Here is a 15,937-nt window from a genome sequence, read left to right as displayed (position 1 = left end):
GGGTTGATTGGGTTGACTCGACAAAAAAATGTTAACTTACAAATCAACGTCAGTTCTAGAATTTTCAAGACTTCAACCCAACCCAAAAAACTTCAATTGATACACCAGGAAATGGGCCAATTCGACTTCATGTACAAGTACCCTTTGTCGAAGGTCGTTCGAGGTTGTTCCTCGTGTCCTACTACTTGCGTATGCCATAGAGTATCTCTTTCCTTCTTTCGGTATTCTCATATTGGCGACGTTATTGTTACTTTAATCGAGAAAGTCGTAGAATTGCCACTACTTAGCTTTCAATTTGCCTCTGACCATCAAATGAAATGTGAATAACCCGTCCTTCAAGTACAAAGGCAGAAGGGAGCTTGATTAAGTAGTCTGAGGTGGTCGGGTTCTCGGGCTATATAAACACCCCTCATCCTTTTTTTTGTTAATAAATAAATAGTTTTAATATCCATTGAGCTATGCATTAGTCATTAATATTAATAATTCACAAAACCAAAAACAAAATTGGTTGAATTTATCCATTTTTAGATGTGACTCTTCCTCCACAAAATTATCTCTAAATTTAACTATTTACTAAATTTAGGAATTTTCTCCTAAATTTATCATTTAAAAAACATATAAATAGGAAAAGAAATGGAAAAAAATACAAATCATCTGCAGCTCATCAAAAATAAATAAATAAAATAAATTTTCTTTTTAGAAATTTAGATGAAGTTGTGGATGGTATGCTTAGTTTTCATTAGTATGGTGGTGATGGCCCGAGGAGATGACGACGAGAGTAAATCCATTGAGTTTTTGAATTGCAATCAACCAATGCCTCCTCCGGCTTGCCTTAAAATAACACATAAGAGATTTTCCCGCCCTCCCCTAAATGATGATCGTGGTTGCAACGCAATTACGCGTTGTCGTGGAGGAATTGGTTCGGGTAGTCCACCACCGCACATTTGATTACCTTTTGTCGATCATGTAATCGCAAAACTAATGGTAATTGTATTTATGTATTTGCTCCATTGTATTACTTAATAATAATATACCTCATTATCACGAGTTTCACCTCTTTATTTCGAATTTTTTAGTTTTTTTCATTTTACATTTCACCTATTTATCCTAGAACCGTTTCGTTCTCTCTCTCTCTCGCTCTCTGTCGAAGGGTGACGAATCGTTTCGTTCTCTCTCTCTCTCGCTCTCTGTCGAAGGGTGACGAATCGTTTCGTTCTCTCTCTCTCGCTCTCTGTCGAAGGGTGACGAACCGTTTCGTTCTCCTCTCTCGCTCTCTGTCGAAGGGTGACGAACCGTTTCGTTCTCTCTCTCTCGCTCTCTGTCGAAGGTTGACGAACCGTTTCGTTCTCTCTCTCTCGCTCTCTGTCGAAGGGAGACGAACCGTTTCGTTCTCTCTCTCTCGCTCTCTGTCGAAGGGAGACGAACCGTTTCGTTCTCTCTCTCTCGCTCTCTGTCGAAGGGAGACGAACCGTTTCGTTCTCTCTCTCTCGCTCTCTGTCGAAGGGAGACGAACCGTTTCGTTCTCTCTCTCTCTCGCTCTCTGTCAAAGGGAGACGAACCGTTTCGTTCTCTCTCTCTCTCTCGCTCTCTGTCGAAGGGAGACGAACCGTTTCGGTCTCTCTCTCTCTCTCGCTCTCTGTCCAAGGGAGACGAACCGTTTCGGTCTCTCTCTCTCTCTCGCTCTCCGTCGAGGGGAGACGAACCGTTTCGGTCTCTCTCTCTCTCTCGCTCTCCGTCGAGGGGAGACGAACCGTTTCGTTCTCTCTCGCTCTCTGTCGAAGGGAGACGAACCGTTTCGTTCTCTCTCTCTCTCTCGCTCTCTGTCGAAGGGAGACGAACCGTTTCGTTCTCTCTCTCTCTCTCGCTCTCTGTCGAAGGGAGACGAACCGTTTCGTTCTCTCTCTCTCTCTCGCTCTCTGTCGAAGGGAGACGAACCGTTTCGGTCTCTCTCTCTCTCTCGCTCTCTGTCGAAGGGAGACGAACCGTTTCGTTCTCTCTCTCTCTCTCGCTCTCTGTCGAAGGGAGACGAACCGTTTCGGTCTCTCTCTCTCTCTCTCGCTCGACGAACCGTTTCGGTCTCTCTCTCTCTCTCTCGCTCGACGAACCGTTTCGGTCTCTCTCTCTCTCTCGCTCTCTGTCGAAGGGAGACGAACCGTTTCGCTCTCTCTCTCTCTCGCTCTCTGTCGAGGGGAGACGAACCGTTTCGCTCTCTCTCTCTCTCTCACTCTCTGTCGAAGGGAGACGAACCGACCGTTTCGCTCTCTACGAACCGTTTCGCTCTCTCTCTCTCTCTCGCTCTCCGTCAAGGGGAGACAAACCGTTTCGCTCTCTCTCTCTCTCTCGCTCTCTGTCGAGAGGAGACGAACCGTTTCGCTCTCTCTCTCTCTCTCTCTCGCTCTCTGTCGAAGGGAGACGAACCGTTTCGCTCTCTCTCTCTCTCTCTCGCTCTCTGTCGAAGGGAGACGAACCGTTTCGCTCTCTCTCTCTCTCTCGCTCTCTGTCGAAGAACCGTTTCGTTCTCTCTCTCTCTCGCACTCTGTCGAAGGGAGACGAACCGTTTCGTTCTCTCTCTCTCTCTCGCTCTCTGTCGAAGGGAGACGAACCGTTTCGTTCTCTCTCTCTCTCTCTCTCTCTCGCTCCCTGTCGAAGGGAGACGAACCGTTTCGTTCTCTCTCTCTCTCTCTCTCTCTCGCTCCCTGTCGAAGGGAGACGGACCGTTTCGCTCTCTCTCTCTCTCGCTCCCTGTCGAAGGGAGACGGACCGTTTCGCTCTCTCTCTCTCGCTCCCTGTCGAAGGGAGACGAACCGTTTCGCTCTCTCTCTCTCTCTCGCTCTCCGTCGAGGGGAGACGAACCGTTTCGCTCTCTCTCTCTCTCTCTCTCTCGCTCTCTGTCGAGGGGAGACGAACCGTTTCGCTCTCTCTCTCTCTCTCGCTCTCTGTCGAAGGGAGACGAACCGTTTCGCTCTCTCTCTCTCTCTCGCTCTCTGTCGAAGGGAGACGAACCGTTTCGCTCTCCCTCTCTCTCTCGCACTCTGTCGAAGGGAGACGGACCGTTTTGCTCTCTCTCTCTCTCGCTCCCTGTCGAAGGGAGACGGACCGTTTCGCTCTCTCTCTCTCTCGCTCCCTGTCGAAGGGAGACGGACCGTTTCGCTCTCTCTCTCTCTCGCTCCCTGTCGAAGGGAGACGGACCGTTTCGCTCTCTCTCTCTCTCGCTCTCTGTCGAAGGGAGACGGACCGTTTCGCTCTCTCTCTCTCTCGCTCTCTGTCGAAGGGAGACAGACCGTTTCGCTCTCTCTCTCTCTCGCTCTCTGTCAAAGGGAGACGAACCGTTTCGCTCTCTACGAACCGTTTCGCTCTCTCTCTCTCTCTCTCTCGCTCTCTGTCGAAGGGAGACGAACCGTTTCGCTCTCTCTCTCTCTCTCGCTCTCCGTCGAGGGGAGACGAACCGTTTCGCTCTCTCTCTCTCTCTCTCGCTCTCTGTCGAGGGGAGACGAACCGTTTCGCTCTCTCTCTCTCTCTCGCTCTCTGTCGAAGGGAGACGAACCGTTTCGCTCTCCCTCTCTCTCTCGCACTCTGTCGAAGGGAGACGAACCGTTTCGCTCTCTCTCTCTCTCTCTTGCTCTCTCTTGAAGGGAGACGAACCGTTTCGCTCTCTCTCTCTCTCGAAGGGAGACGAACCGTTTCGCTCTCTCTCTCTCTCGCTCTCTCTCGAAGGGAGACGAACCGTTTCGCTCTCTCTCTCTCTCTCGCTCTCTCTCGAAGGGAGACGAACCGTTTCGCTGTCTCTCTCGAGGTTTCGCTCTCTATCGAAGGGAGACGAACCGTTTCGCTCTCTCTCGAGGTTTCACTCTCTATCGAAGGGAGACGAACCATTTCGCTCTCTGTAACTATGTGAATGTCTTTTTCAGAGGTATTGAGAAGATTAGGACATGGGCATAAAGCTGCCAACTGATTGAGCTCTATCACCACCTACAATCGATAAATACATAAAAGAGATGCCTCAAACTTATAGTCTACAGAACATTCATTGTCTGGCACTAAAACATTCCCATAGCTAAGACAAGATTCACTTTGTCAACATTCCAATTGGTAGGCATAACCAAACTTTAATCTAAATTCGAGAAATCCTTCTAATTCTAATTCTCATACAACAAAACTACAGCATCCCCAATAGTAATGAGTCAAAAATACCTTGTAATAGACCCACTGTGGCTGGCCAGGAGATGAAGAGTAACAGAGAGGGGATTCACTACAGAAAGCCACTCTTTTTGTGGATATGTAAAGCATCCCATTCACGGGCCCAGAAGGATCTGCCAGATAGCAAGCATACGAGTGCAGGTATTTTTCTCCAGGAATAACACCAAACGTATGCTGAAACAATCTTTGGGATCCTCCTTCAGCAATTACTTTCGTCCCTTGAACAAACCTGGCCTTTGCAGCATCAGTTATGCTAGGACTAACTTTTACTGTTGCATTACATTAATTGCATATCAGGAGCTAATAATTCAACATTCAAGGCATTGTTCAAGACAAAAACAAACAAAATAGAACATTAGCAGCCTCCATACAAAACTGATCCCATGTTACATGTTATTTATCAGTTCCTTCTATCATATCCTTCTATCACATGTATAACAGCCCAAACCCACCGCTCGCAGATATTGTCTACTTTGGGGTTTCCTCTTTGGGCTTCCCCTTAAGGTTTTTAAAACACGACTATAAGGGAGAAGTCTCCACACCCTCGTCACAATCCACCCCCTTGGGAGCCCAGCGTCCTCGCTGGCACACCGCTCAGTGTCTAGCTTTAATACCACTTGTAACAGCCCAAGCCCACCACTAGTAGATATTGTGCTCTTTGGGTTTTCCCTTTCAGACTCCTCAAAGTTTTTAAAACTCTGTTAGGGAGAGGTTTCCAAAGAATGTTTCATTCTCCTCTCCAACCGATATGGGATCTCACAACATGACTCCAACAAATGGAGATATTATCCTTTATTAACGACACAGCCCGTTTTAACATGTTGGGTATCCCCAAGTTCACTTAAAGAAACCTGATCCGGCAGGAAATGTTTCATCATTACAATTGGCTCATCGAAAGCTTCAATAAGTCATAGATATACATATAAAAGCTGGAGATGGAAATTTAAGTAACTGTGCAAATTGAAATGAAATTTGATCGAGGGAAAAACTAACTGTGATGCAAGACGTTTTCGGCAGCTTCCTCTGCCATTTTCCCATAACCTTCCAACATCTTCCCGCAGCGACCCAACACATCCCACATCTTATCTCCTGAACACAACCCAAAACTTTCAAGATTTAAACCCTAAATCACTAGAGAGACAATGATTGAGAGTGGAGTTAAAGAAGGCGAACTTTTCCCAGGTTGGGCAGACGACGAAGCGGTAGAGGTATGTTGAACATAGGGATTATGATTGCCATGTTCAAGGTGATTGCTCATGATGGAGAGGCTTCAGCAAACGATGAGGATCGAAGTCTAACCCGACTAGGACTTCGTTTGTTAGGGTTTGAGATCGCATTTTATGAAGATAAAAATTAGGGATTAAAGTGGAGGAATCAGAAGGGCGTAAAGATGAAGATGATGAAGAATCTTGAGCAGTGTTCATTCAAAACTGTGGCGATTTCGGCGCTGAAATTTTAAGAATAAAGAGAGAGTTTCTGATTCCAATTCTTCTCAGTGAAGAGCAGCCGCGTACCCGCCATTTTCGACCTTCCTCAAGAATTTGCCGCGGGGCTTCTATTTTCTTGTATTTATTAATTTATAAAATATTTTTTAAAATATTTAAAAATATTTTTATTAATTTAACTTTTATTTTCTTATAAAATCAATTCATACTCTTATTTATTTATTTATCTTTTGTTATATTATGAGCTAATAATTATATTAAAATTTTTTTATATTACGAGCTGATAATCCTATTAATTTATATTATAAGGGTAAAACGGACTTTTGACCCAACAACAATTGCAAATAACTCGTGAATGATCGACTTACTTCTAATGATTATATCTGTATATACAACGTGTTACACTGTACAGTGTAACTTTAAATTTATATTATAAGGGTAAAACGGACTTTTGACCCAACAACAATTGCAAATAACTCGTGAATGATCGACTTACTTCTAATGATTATATCTGTATATACAACGTGTTACACTGTACAGTGTAACTTTAAATTTATATTATAAGGGTAAAACGGACTTTTGACCCAACAGCAATTGCAAATAACTCGTGAATGATCGACTTACTTCTAATGATTATATCTGTATATACAACGTGTTACACTGTACAGTGTAACTTTTGTTTAGTGGTCACCGTAATCAAACTGTCTTAACTGATCTCACACAAATAGATGCATTCTTGTTTGGCTCCACGACAGTGTTGTCGAAGCCTATACATTGGCATTTCACTGCCCAATTAGTCGATTTTTTTGGTGTCGATGGCTTGTCAAAAACCAAATTTACAATTCTACGATGGGGTCCTAGCCATTTGTTCTTCATGTAGATGTACTTTCGCCATGGTGGGACTGAAAGATTCATACAATTTAATGATCTCTTTGCAGCGTTGCACATGATCTTTACGATCTTCTTCAACTCATCTGTCGTTCCGATGAAAATTAAAGGCAGGGATTTTAAGAGCTCTCTATATTGGATCGTTGGCCTCGCGATCTCGAACTGTGTTGGAAAGTTCATGTCGATCAAGTACCTTTGTAAGATAAATGAGTTCGTTTTAGTAATATCATTTTTATTATGCTCAAAATTATTGACGATATTAATACCGGACACTCCCGTTGATGACGTCGATGAACTCGTAGCTGCCGGATGTGAAATCACGAGAGCTTTCCCATTTCGTCTTACAAATCGCTGCATTATAACGAAGCTCATGGAGAAACACCATCAATCTCCGCTGCGAAACAACACTGTCCGACGACGAAGCGGCCGCCCATTCCGCCGCTTCCTGAACATTACCCACAAGCACCGCCCTATACGGCTCGACATTCCCGCCGTTCACACTCACCATTCTCCGAATTTCACCCAATGCCTCCGTACAATCGGCGGCAGCGACGTTGGACAAATCTTCCACCGGCCAACTGCTCGTGCCACCACTGTACTCTTCAAGAAAATCAACCACCATCTCGGAAAGCCATTCGTCGGCCGAGTATTTGCTTTCGCTGCCGGAGCTGGACGGCGGATACTGACGCTGGTCACCACTTCCGATGAGGCGTTGAAGAGCCGACATTATTATTGTTTTATGGATTTGGTTTGGTCGGAGGAATAATTTAAGGAATATGTCGGAATGGACTGAATTTTTGAAGAAAGGAATTGAAAAGGGAATATTCTTTTATTTCTATAAAGAGAGGATATACTAATGGGATAGCATCTAACTCCATCATTCAAATGATTTAAATTACGAGTTTAGTTTCTGAAATGTTCGGGTTTATATAAATTTGGTTAAATTCGATCGAGTTTTTGAAAAATCGAAAAATTCAATTTGGTTTGCAAACTCGAACTTTTTTTGTCAGATCAATCCAACTAACTCGAAAATAGGGTTCATAGTCGGTGTTTGAGATTATTATAAAAATTAAGAATATTTGAGGTTGATGTTTTGTGGCTCGTAAATGTTTAATATTTGAGCTTTATAAAATTTTAGTTATTAATGTAACATGTGAATAAGTGTAATTTTTTAAATAATTAAAAAACAAACCATCCGACGTTCCAACCCAACTCAACTCCACTCGAAAATAGAGGCTTTGGGTAAGGTTGAGTTGTGAACCTTATTCAGGTCATTCGGGTCACCAACTCAATCGGCATGAAATTTCAGGTTGGGTTGATGACTCGAGCAACCCGAATAGAGTTCACAACCTAAACCTCTATTTTTGGGTTGGGTTTTCACGTTATTTTTTAAAAAATTTATTTAGAAAAAACTTTACTTATCTACTTAGGTGAGTAACTAGAATGGAGTAAAATTTAAATATCAAATATTCACAAGTCACAAAATATCCCTAATATCTTACAAAATTCAAATATTTTTAAACTTGGTAATAATCTTAAAAGTAAGATGTGGTTGAGTTGTAACTCAATTTTCGGGTTGATTGGGTTGACTCGACAAAAAAATGTTAACTTACAAATCAACGTCAGTTCTAGAATTTTCAAGACTTCAACCCAACCCAAAAAACTTCAATTGATACACCAGGAAATGGGCCAATTCGACTTCATGTACAAGTACCCTTTGTCGAAGGTCGTTCGAGGTTGTTCCTCGTGTCCTACTACTTGCGTATGCCATAGAGTATCTCTTTCCTTCTTTCGGTATTCTCATATTGGCGACGTTATTGTTACTTTAATCGAGAAAGTCGTAGAATTGCCACTACTTAGCTTTCAATTTGCCTCTGACCATCAAATGAAATGTGAATAACCCGTCCTTCAAGTACAAAGGCAGAAGGGAGCTTGATTAAGTAGTCTGAGGTGGTCGGGTTCTCGGGCTATATAAACACCCCTCATCCTTTTTTTTGTTAATAAATAAATAGTTTTAATATCCATTGAGCTATGCATTAGTCATTAATATTAATAATTCACAAAACCAAAAACAAAATTGGTTGAATTTATCCATTTTTAGATGTGACTCTTCCTCCACAAAATTATCTCTAAATTTAACTATTTACTAAATTTAGGAATTTTCTCCTAAATTTATCATTTAAAAAACATATAAATAGGAAAAGAAATGGAAAAAAATACAAATCATCTGCAGCTCATCAAAAATAAATAAATAAAATAAATTTTCTTTTTAGAAATTTAGATGAAGTTGTGGATGGTATGCTTAGTTTTCATTAGTATGGTGGTGATGGCCCGAGGAGATGACGACGAGAGTAAATCCATTGAGTTTTTGAATTGCAATCAACCAATGCCTCCTCCGGCTTGCCTTAAAATAACACATAAGAGATTTTCCCGCCCTCCCCTAAATGATGATCGTGGTTGCAACGCAATTACGCGTTGTCGTGGAGGAATTGGTTCGGGTAGTCCACCACCGCACATTTGATTACCTTTTGTCGATCATGTAATCGCAAAACTAATGGTAATTGTATTTATGTATTTGCTCCATTGTATTACTTAATAATAATATACCTCATTATCACGAGTTTCACCTCTTTATTTCGAATTTTTTAGTTTTTTTCATTTTACATTTCACCTATTTATCCTAGAACCGTTTCGTTCTCTCTCTCTCTCGCTCTCTGTCGAAGGGTGACGAACCGTTTCGTTCTCTCTCTCTCTCGCTCTCTGTCGAAGGGTGACGAACCGTTTCGTTCTCTCTCTCTCTCGCTCTCTGTCGAAGGGTGACGAACCGTTTCGTTCTCTCTCTCTCTCTCTCGCTCTCTGTCGAAGGGTGACGAACCGTTTCGTTCTCTCTCTCTCTCTCTCGCTCTCTATCGAAGGGTGACGAACCGTCTCGTTCTCTCTCTCTCTCTCTCGCTCTCTATCGAAGGGTGACGAACCGTCTCGTTCTCTCTCTCTCTCTCTCGCTCTCTATCGAAGGGTGACGAACCGTCTCGTTCTCTCTCTCTCTCTCTCGCTCTCTATCGAAGGGTGACGAACCGTCTCGTTCTCTCTCTCTCTCTCTCGCTCTCTATCGAAGGGTGACGAACCGTCTCGTTCTCTCTCTCTCTCTCTCGCTCTCTATCGAAGGGAGACGAACCGTTTCGTTCTCTCTCGCTCTCTGTCGAAGGGAGACGAACCGTTTCGTTCTCTCTCTCTCTCTCGCACTCTCTCTCTCTCTTGTACATGAAGTCGAATTGGCCCATTTCCTGGTGTATCAATTGAAGTTTTTTGGGTTGGGTTGAAGTCTTGAAAATTCTAGAACTGACGTTGATTTGTAAGTTAACATTTTTCTGTCGAGTCAATCCAATCAACCCAAAAATTGGGTTACAACTCAACCACATCTTACTTTTAAGATTATTACGAAGTTTAAAAATATTTGAATTTTGTAAGATATTAGTGATATTTTGTGACTCGTGAATATTTGATATTTAAATTTTACTCGATACCCAAAAATAGAGGTTTAGGTTGTGAACTCTATTCGGGTTGCTCGAGTCATCAACCCAACCTGAAATCTCATGCCGATTGAGTTGGTGACCCGAATGACCTGAATAAGGTTCACAGCTCAACCTTACCCAAAGCCTCTATTTTCGAGTGGAGTTGAGTTGGGTTGGAACGTCGGATGGTTTGTTTTTTAATTATTTCAACCTCAAATATTCTTAATTTTTATAATAATCTCAAACACCGACTATGAACCCTATTTTCGAGTTAGTTGGATTGATCGGACAAAAAAAGTTCGAGTTTGCAAACCAAATTGAATTTTTTGATTTTTCAAAAACTCGATCGAATTTAACCAAATTTATATAAACCCGAACATTTCAGAAACTAAACTCGTAATTTAAATCATTTGAATGATTGAGTTAGATGCTATCCCATTAGTATATCCTCTCTTTATAGAAATAAAAGAATATTCCCTTTTCAATTCCTTTCTTCAAAAATTCAGTCCATTCCGACATATTCCTTAAATTATTCCTCCGACCAAACCAAATCCATAAAACAATAATAATGTCGGCTCTTCAACGCCTCATCGGAAGTGGTGACCAGCGTCAGTATCCGCCGTCCAGCTCCGGCAGCGAAAGCAAATACTCGGCCGACGAATGGCTTTCCGAGATGGTGGTTGATTTTCTTGAAGAGTACAGTGGTGGCACGAGCAGTTGGCCGGTGGAAGATTTGTCCAACGTCGCTGCCGCCGATTGTACGGAGGCATTGGGTGAAATTCGGAGAATGGTGAGTGTGAACGGCGGGAATGTCGAGCCGTATAGGGCGGTGCTTGTGGGTAATGTTCAGGAAGCGGCGGAATTGGCGGCCGCTTCGTCGTCGGACAGTGTTGTTTCGCAGCGGAGATTGATGGTGTTTCTCCATGAGCTTCGTTATAATGCAGCGATTTGTAAGACGAAATGGGAAAGCTCTCGTGATTTCACATCCGGCAGCTACGAGTTCATCGACGTCATCAACGGGAGTGTCCGGTATTAATATCGTCAATAATTTTGAGCATAATAAAAATGATATTAACTAAAACGAACTCATTTATCTTACAAAGGTACTTGATCGACATGAACTTTCCCACACAGTTCGAGATCGCGAGGCCAACGATCCAATATAGAGAGCTCTTAAAATCCCTACCTTTAATTTTCATCGGAACGGCAGATGAGTTGAAGAAGATCGTAAAGATCATGTGCAACGCTGCAAAGAGATCATTAAATTGCATGAATCTTTCAGTGCCACCATGGCGAAAGTACATTTACATGAAGAACAAATGGTTAGGACCCCATCGTAGAATTGTAAATTTGGTTTTTGACAAGCCATCGACACCAAAAAAATCGACTAATTGGGCAGTGAAATGCCAATGTATAGGCTTCGACAACACTGTCGTGGAGCCGAACAAGAACGCATCTATTTGTGTGAGATCAATTAAGACAGTTTGATTATGGTGACCACTAAACAAAAGAGTGAATATTTGTTTCGGTCGCTCTAAATCATAAAAGTGAAATAAATAATGTATGTGATGTATCTAAACAGTTATTATGCAATGACACGAGAGATCTCTTTTATATTTAATATATCCAATATATTAAAATAAATTAATTAAACGTTTTAATTATTAATTTTCATATATTAACTACAGATCACAGTACTATAAATTTAAAGTTACACTGTACAGTGTAACACGTTGTATATACAGATATAATCATTAGAAGTAAGTCGATCATTCACGAGTTATTTGCAATTGTTGTTGGGTCAAAAGTCCGTTTTACCCTTATAATATAAATTAATAGGATTATCGGCTCGTAATATAAAAAAAAATTAATAGAATTATTAGCTCATAATATAACAAAAGATAAATAAATAAATAAGAGTATGAATTGATTTTATAAGAAAATAAAAGTTAAATTAATAAAAATATTTTATAAATTAATAAATACAAGAAAATAGATGCCCCGCGGCAAATTCTTGAGGAAGGTCGAAAATGGCGGGTACGCGGTAGAAGAATTGGAATCAGAAACTCTCTCTTTATTCTTAAAATTTCAGCGCCGAAATCGCCACAGTTTTGAATGAACACTGCTCAAGATTCTTCATCATCTTCATCTTTACGCCCTTCTGATTCCTCCACTTTAATCCCTAATTTTTATCTTCATAAAATGCGATCTCAAACCCTAACAAACGAAGTCCTAGCCGGGTTAGACTTCGATCCTCATCGTTTGCTGAAGCCTCTCCATCATGAGCAATCACCTTGAACATGGCAATCATAATCCCTATGTTCAACATACCTCTACCGCTTCGTCATCTGCCCAACCTGGGAAAAGTTCGCCTTCTTTAACTCCACTCTCAATCATTGTCTCTCTAGTGATTTTGGGTTTAAATCTTGAAAGTTTTGGGTTGTGTTCAGGAGATAAGATGTGGGATGTGTTGGGTCGCTGCGGGAAGATGTTGGAAGGTTATGGGAAAATGGCAGAGGAAGCTGCCGAAAACGTCTTGCATCACAGTTAGTTTTTCCCTCGATCAAATTTCATTTCAATTTGCACAGTTACTTAAATTTCCATCTCCAGCTTTTATATGTATATCTATGACTTATTGAAGCTTTCGATGAGCCAATTGTAATGATGAAACATTTCCTGCCGGATCAGGTTTCTTTAAGTGAACTTGGGGATACCCAACATGTTAAAACGGGCTGTGTCGTTAATAAAGGATAATATCTCCATTTGTTGGAGTCATGTTGTGAGATCCCATATCGGTTGGAGAGGAGAATGAAACATTCTTTGGAAACCTCTCCCTAACAGAGTTTTAAAAACTTTGAGGAGTCTGAAAGGGAAAACCCAAAGAGCACAATATCTACTAGTGGTGGGCTTGGGCTGTTACAAGTGGTATTAAAGCTAGACACTGAGCGGTGTGCCAGCGAGGACGCTGGGCTCCCAAGGGGGTGGATTGTGACGAGGGTGTGGAGACTTCTCCCTTATAGTCGTGTTTTAAAAACCTTAAGGGGAAGCCCAAAGAGGAAACCCCAAAGTAGACAATATCTGCGAGCGGTGGGTTTGGGCTGTTATACATGTGATAGAAGGATATGATAGAAGGAACTGATAAATAACATGTAACATGGGATCAGTTTTGTATGGAGGCTGCTAATGTTCTATTTTGTTTGTTTTTGTCTTGAACAATGCCTTGAATGTTGAATTATTAGCTCCTGATATGCAATTAATGTAATGCAACAGTAAAAGTTAGTCCTAGCATAACTGATGCTGCAAAGGCCAGGTTTGTTCAAGGGACGAAAGTAATTGCTGAAGGAGGATCCCAAAGATTGTTTCAGCATACGTTTGGTGTTATTCCTGGAGAAAAATACCTGCACTCGTATGCTTGCTATCTGGCAGATCCTTCTGGGCCCGTGAATGGGATGCTTTACATATCCACAAAAAGAGTGGCTTTCTGTAGTGAATCCCCTCTCTGTTACTCTTCATCTCCTGGCCAGCCACAGTGGGTCTATTACAAGGTATTTTTGACTCATTACTATTGGGGATGCTGTAGTTTTGTTGTATGAGAATTAGAATTAGAAGGATTTCTCGAATTTAGATTAAAGTTTGGTTATGCCTACCAATTGGAATGTTGACAAAGTGAATCTTGTCTTAGCTATGGGAATGTTTTAGTGCCAGACAATGAATCTTCTGTAGACTATAAGTTTGAGGCATCTCTTTTATGTATTTATCGATTGTAGGTGGTGATAGAGCTCAATCAGTTGGCAGCTTTACGCCCATGTCCTAATCTTCTCAATACCTCTGAAAAAGACATTCACATAGTCACAAAGGATGGGCATGAATTCTGGTTCCTGGGATTTTTATTGTTTAGCAGGGCTCTAAAGAGTTTAAATGAGGCGTTAAAGCATTCCTGTGCCTAGTTTGGATGAACCTAGATGAACTGAGTTTCTGCCTCCTCTCTGCATCCCATTCCTATGTATTGTAACTAAAATGTTCATGTTTTCTTTTCGCAATTACTTTCCTCTTCTAAAAGGTGCTGCACTTTATTGGATGTGTAAACAAAAACCAGTGGTTCCTTTGCAGTTTTGTATGGGATGATTTAAAAATTTGTGCTTTACTCGGGCTCGTGCTATCGCTTCCTCACACTCTTGTTAATGTTCTTGCCTTTTTCCTCGCTCTCTTTCTCTTGCTCACTTTCTTGTTCTCCTTGCTAGTGATTTGTTGGACGCTACAAGTTGTTGAATACTCGTAAGATATTCAACTTTGGTGGTTAATCGACTTGGGTAACACATTTCTCCTATTATAATCGTAAACTTTGAGAGTTTCTTACAGATGATCTTTTCATATGGATGAATGATCTTTCTCTCTTGCTTATTTCGTAGAAGATTTAAAAATTAAAAGTTTAAGAATGATTAGAAACATTAATGTTGAAAATTCAGGAAAAATAAAAAAAATTCAGTTCTCCTGATTCCTTTGACTGCAACAATGATTTCAAATAATTCCCTGATTTGATTTAGGAGATGGAAAGGGGCACTATTTTCTTAACTATTGTGTTCATCAAGATGATCATTATAGCTAATTATAACAATCATGTATGGCTACATATGAACAATTTCAGCATATCGGAATCGACGCAATCTACAGCATGAGCAATCCCCTTGACGCCAAAGACAACCCCTATGTTCAGTATTCCTCTGCCTCCGCATCCCCAAATGGAAAATGTTTGTTTTCTTCTTTTCTGCACTTAATGTGTTTGTAATAATTCCTCTGTGGATTCTCATGCTTTTTTCTTTTTTGCATATGTCCAACAGATAAGATGTGGGAAGCGTTGGATCGGTGCGGGAAGACGTTTGAAGATTGTTCTAGGATGATTGAGGCTGTAGCAGATAGCCTCTGGAATCACTGTCAGTTCTTTCCTCAATTCAAGTTAGTTTCCTGAATGTGTTGTTTTCTAATTAGAAACTCATTTGCTGCTTCATCTTGATCTGAAACAAGCTTAGTTCTCTCCTGTTTAATATGATTGCTCAAGCTTTCAATGAATTGGTTCCAAATAATTAAAAGAGTTTCTGTCTGTAAAGAAATGGTTTCAGGTTTGTCATCTCTTGGTAATTTAATTGGTAGAGCTTTTAATGATTGGTTTCAAACGATTGAAACTGATTCTTTTTTGTAAAGAAATGGTTTCAGGTTTCCCTTAAAGCAGTCATGATTTTCTCTGTCCCTTTGATCCTTTTCTAGAATAATGAAATTTGGACGCTGGAATTGTATTTCTGTTTGATGTCTTCTCGGGATTGTTAGCTTCTAATCTGTTAGACAATATATGTTTTTCCCAACAGTGAAACTTGGTTCTAGTGTCACTGATACGGCAATGACTAGGCTTCATCTTGGGACGAAGTTACTTACAAAAGGTGGTATTAGAAATTACGGATCTTCACAATGGTATGATATTGTCCACTTTGAGCATAAGCTCTCATGGGTTTGCTTTGGACTTCCTCAAAAGGCCTCGTACTAATGGAGATGTATTCCTTACTTGCAAACCTATAATCATTCCCTAAATTAGCCAACATGAGACTCCATCCCACAATCCTTTGCCTGCTATCTGTCCTGTCCATTTTCTCTGGGCCTGTAAATGGGACTCCATTCATATCCACAAAAAGAGTGGGCTTTTGTAGTGAGTTTCCTCTTTTTTACTATCCATCTCCTGGCCAGCCACAGTGGATCCTTTACAAGGTATGTCTGGCCCATTGTTCTTGAAGATATTTTGTTCTGAGGGATCTGAAATATGATTTTAGGATATATAACTTAGCGTAAGCGATTCACAGTGTTTTTCTTGGCCTGTTTGAAACTAATACAGCCTTAGATATATTGAAG

The 15,937-nt window shown here is 41.1% G+C and overlaps 5 protein-coding genes across 5 annotated transcripts; 3 read left to right on the top strand and 2 right to left on the bottom strand.

Moving 5' to 3' along the window:
- Positions 1 to 279: 279 nt before the first annotated feature.
- LOC111467094 (GEM-like protein 2) lies at positions 280 to 5,733 on the bottom strand. Its single transcript, XM_023111882.1, has 5 exons — positions 5,371 to 5,733; positions 5,191 to 5,286; positions 4,192 to 4,466; positions 3,871 to 3,969; positions 280 to 333 (listed from the first exon to the last, which is right to left on the bottom strand). Exons 1-5 carry the CDS (start codon positions 5,453 to 5,455, stop codon positions 280 to 282), a joined length of 609 nt encoding a protein of 202 aa, XP_022967650.1. The 5' UTR covers positions 5,456 to 5,733.
- A 605-nt stretch (positions 5,734 to 6,338) lies between these two features.
- LOC111467093 lies at positions 6,339 to 7,257 on the bottom strand. Its single transcript, XM_023111881.1, has 2 exons — positions 6,797 to 7,257; positions 6,339 to 6,723 (listed from the first exon to the last, which is right to left on the bottom strand). The coding sequence occupies exons 1-2, from the start codon at positions 7,255 to 7,257 to the stop codon at positions 6,339 to 6,341; spliced, it is 846 nt and encodes a 281-aa protein (XP_022967649.1).
- A 3,353-nt stretch (positions 7,258 to 10,610) lies between these two features.
- LOC111467092 lies at positions 10,611 to 11,530 on the top strand. The gene is made up of 2 exons (XM_023111880.1): positions 10,611 to 11,071; positions 11,146 to 11,530. The coding sequence occupies exons 1-2, from the start codon at positions 10,611 to 10,613 to the stop codon at positions 11,528 to 11,530; spliced, it is 846 nt and encodes a 281-aa protein (XP_022967648.1).
- Positions 11,531 to 12,086: 556 nt separating this feature from the next.
- On the top strand, positions 12,087 to 14,209 carry LOC111466886 (GEM-like protein 2). The gene is made up of 4 exons (XM_023111564.1): positions 12,087 to 12,408; positions 12,493 to 12,588; positions 13,313 to 13,587; positions 13,810 to 14,209. The coding sequence occupies exons 1-4, from the start codon at positions 12,324 to 12,326 to the stop codon at positions 13,987 to 13,989; spliced, it is 636 nt and encodes a 211-aa protein (XP_022967332.1). The 5' UTR covers positions 12,087 to 12,323; the 3' UTR covers positions 13,990 to 14,209.
- Positions 14,210 to 14,266: 57 nt separating this feature from the next.
- LOC111466898 (GEM-like protein 2) lies at positions 14,267 to 15,563 on the top strand (the record flags this gene model as incomplete). The annotated part of the gene is made up of 4 exons (XM_023111584.1): positions 14,267 to 14,352; positions 14,688 to 14,790; positions 14,881 to 14,973; positions 15,403 to 15,563. Coding segments are annotated over exons 2-4 (330 nt in total), but the record flags the coding sequence as incomplete, so codon positions are not given.
- Between the last annotated feature and the right edge of the window lie 374 nt (positions 15,564 to 15,937).

This window comes from Cucurbita maxima, unplaced genomic scaffold (genome assembly GCF_002738345.1).
Source record: "Cucurbita maxima cultivar Rimu unplaced genomic scaffold, Cmax_1.0 Cma_Scf00032, whole genome shotgun sequence".
NCBI classification, from domain to species: domain Eukaryota; kingdom Viridiplantae; phylum Streptophyta; class Magnoliopsida; order Cucurbitales; family Cucurbitaceae; genus Cucurbita; species Cucurbita maxima.
The sequence above is the reverse complement of the archived record's forward strand: the minus strand, read 5'-3'. Positions and strand labels throughout refer to the sequence as shown.

Coding starts and splice junctions, on each gene's coding strand:
- LOC111467094 (XM_023111882.1), bottom strand. CDS start 5,455: ATGAGCAATCACCTTGAACATGGCAATCATAATCCCTATGTTCAACAT. Junction 5,287..5,370: donor GTCTGCCCAACCTGGGAAAA/GTTCGCCTTCTT, acceptor GGTTGTGTTCAG/GAGATAAGATGTGGGATGTG. Junction 4,467..5,190: donor CGAAAACGTCTTGCATCACA/GTTAGTTTTTCC, acceptor GTAATGCAACAG/TAAAAGTTAGTCCTAGCATA.
- LOC111467093 (XM_023111881.1), bottom strand. CDS start 7,257: ATGTCGGCTCTTCAACGCCTCATCGGAAGTGGTGACCAGCGTCAGTAT. Junction 6,724..6,796: donor GTCATCAACGGGAGTGTCCG/GTATTAATATCG, acceptor TATCTTACAAAG/GTACTTGATCGACATGAACT.
- LOC111467092 (XM_023111880.1), top strand. CDS start 10,611: ATGTCGGCTCTTCAACGCCTCATCGGAAGTGGTGACCAGCGTCAGTAT. Junction 11,072..11,145: donor GTCATCAACGGGAGTGTCCG/GTATTAATATCG, acceptor TATCTTACAAAG/GTACTTGATCGACATGAACT.
- LOC111466886 (XM_023111564.1), top strand. CDS start 12,324: ATGAGCAATCACCTTGAACATGGCAATCATAATCCCTATGTTCAACAT. Junction 12,409..12,492: donor ATCTGCCCAACCTGGGAAAA/GTTCGCCTTCTT, acceptor GGTTGTGTTCAG/GAGATAAGATGTGGGATGTG. Junction 13,588..13,809: donor CACAGTGGGTCTATTACAAG/GTATTTTTGACT, acceptor TATCGATTGTAG/GTGGTGATAGAGCTCAATCA.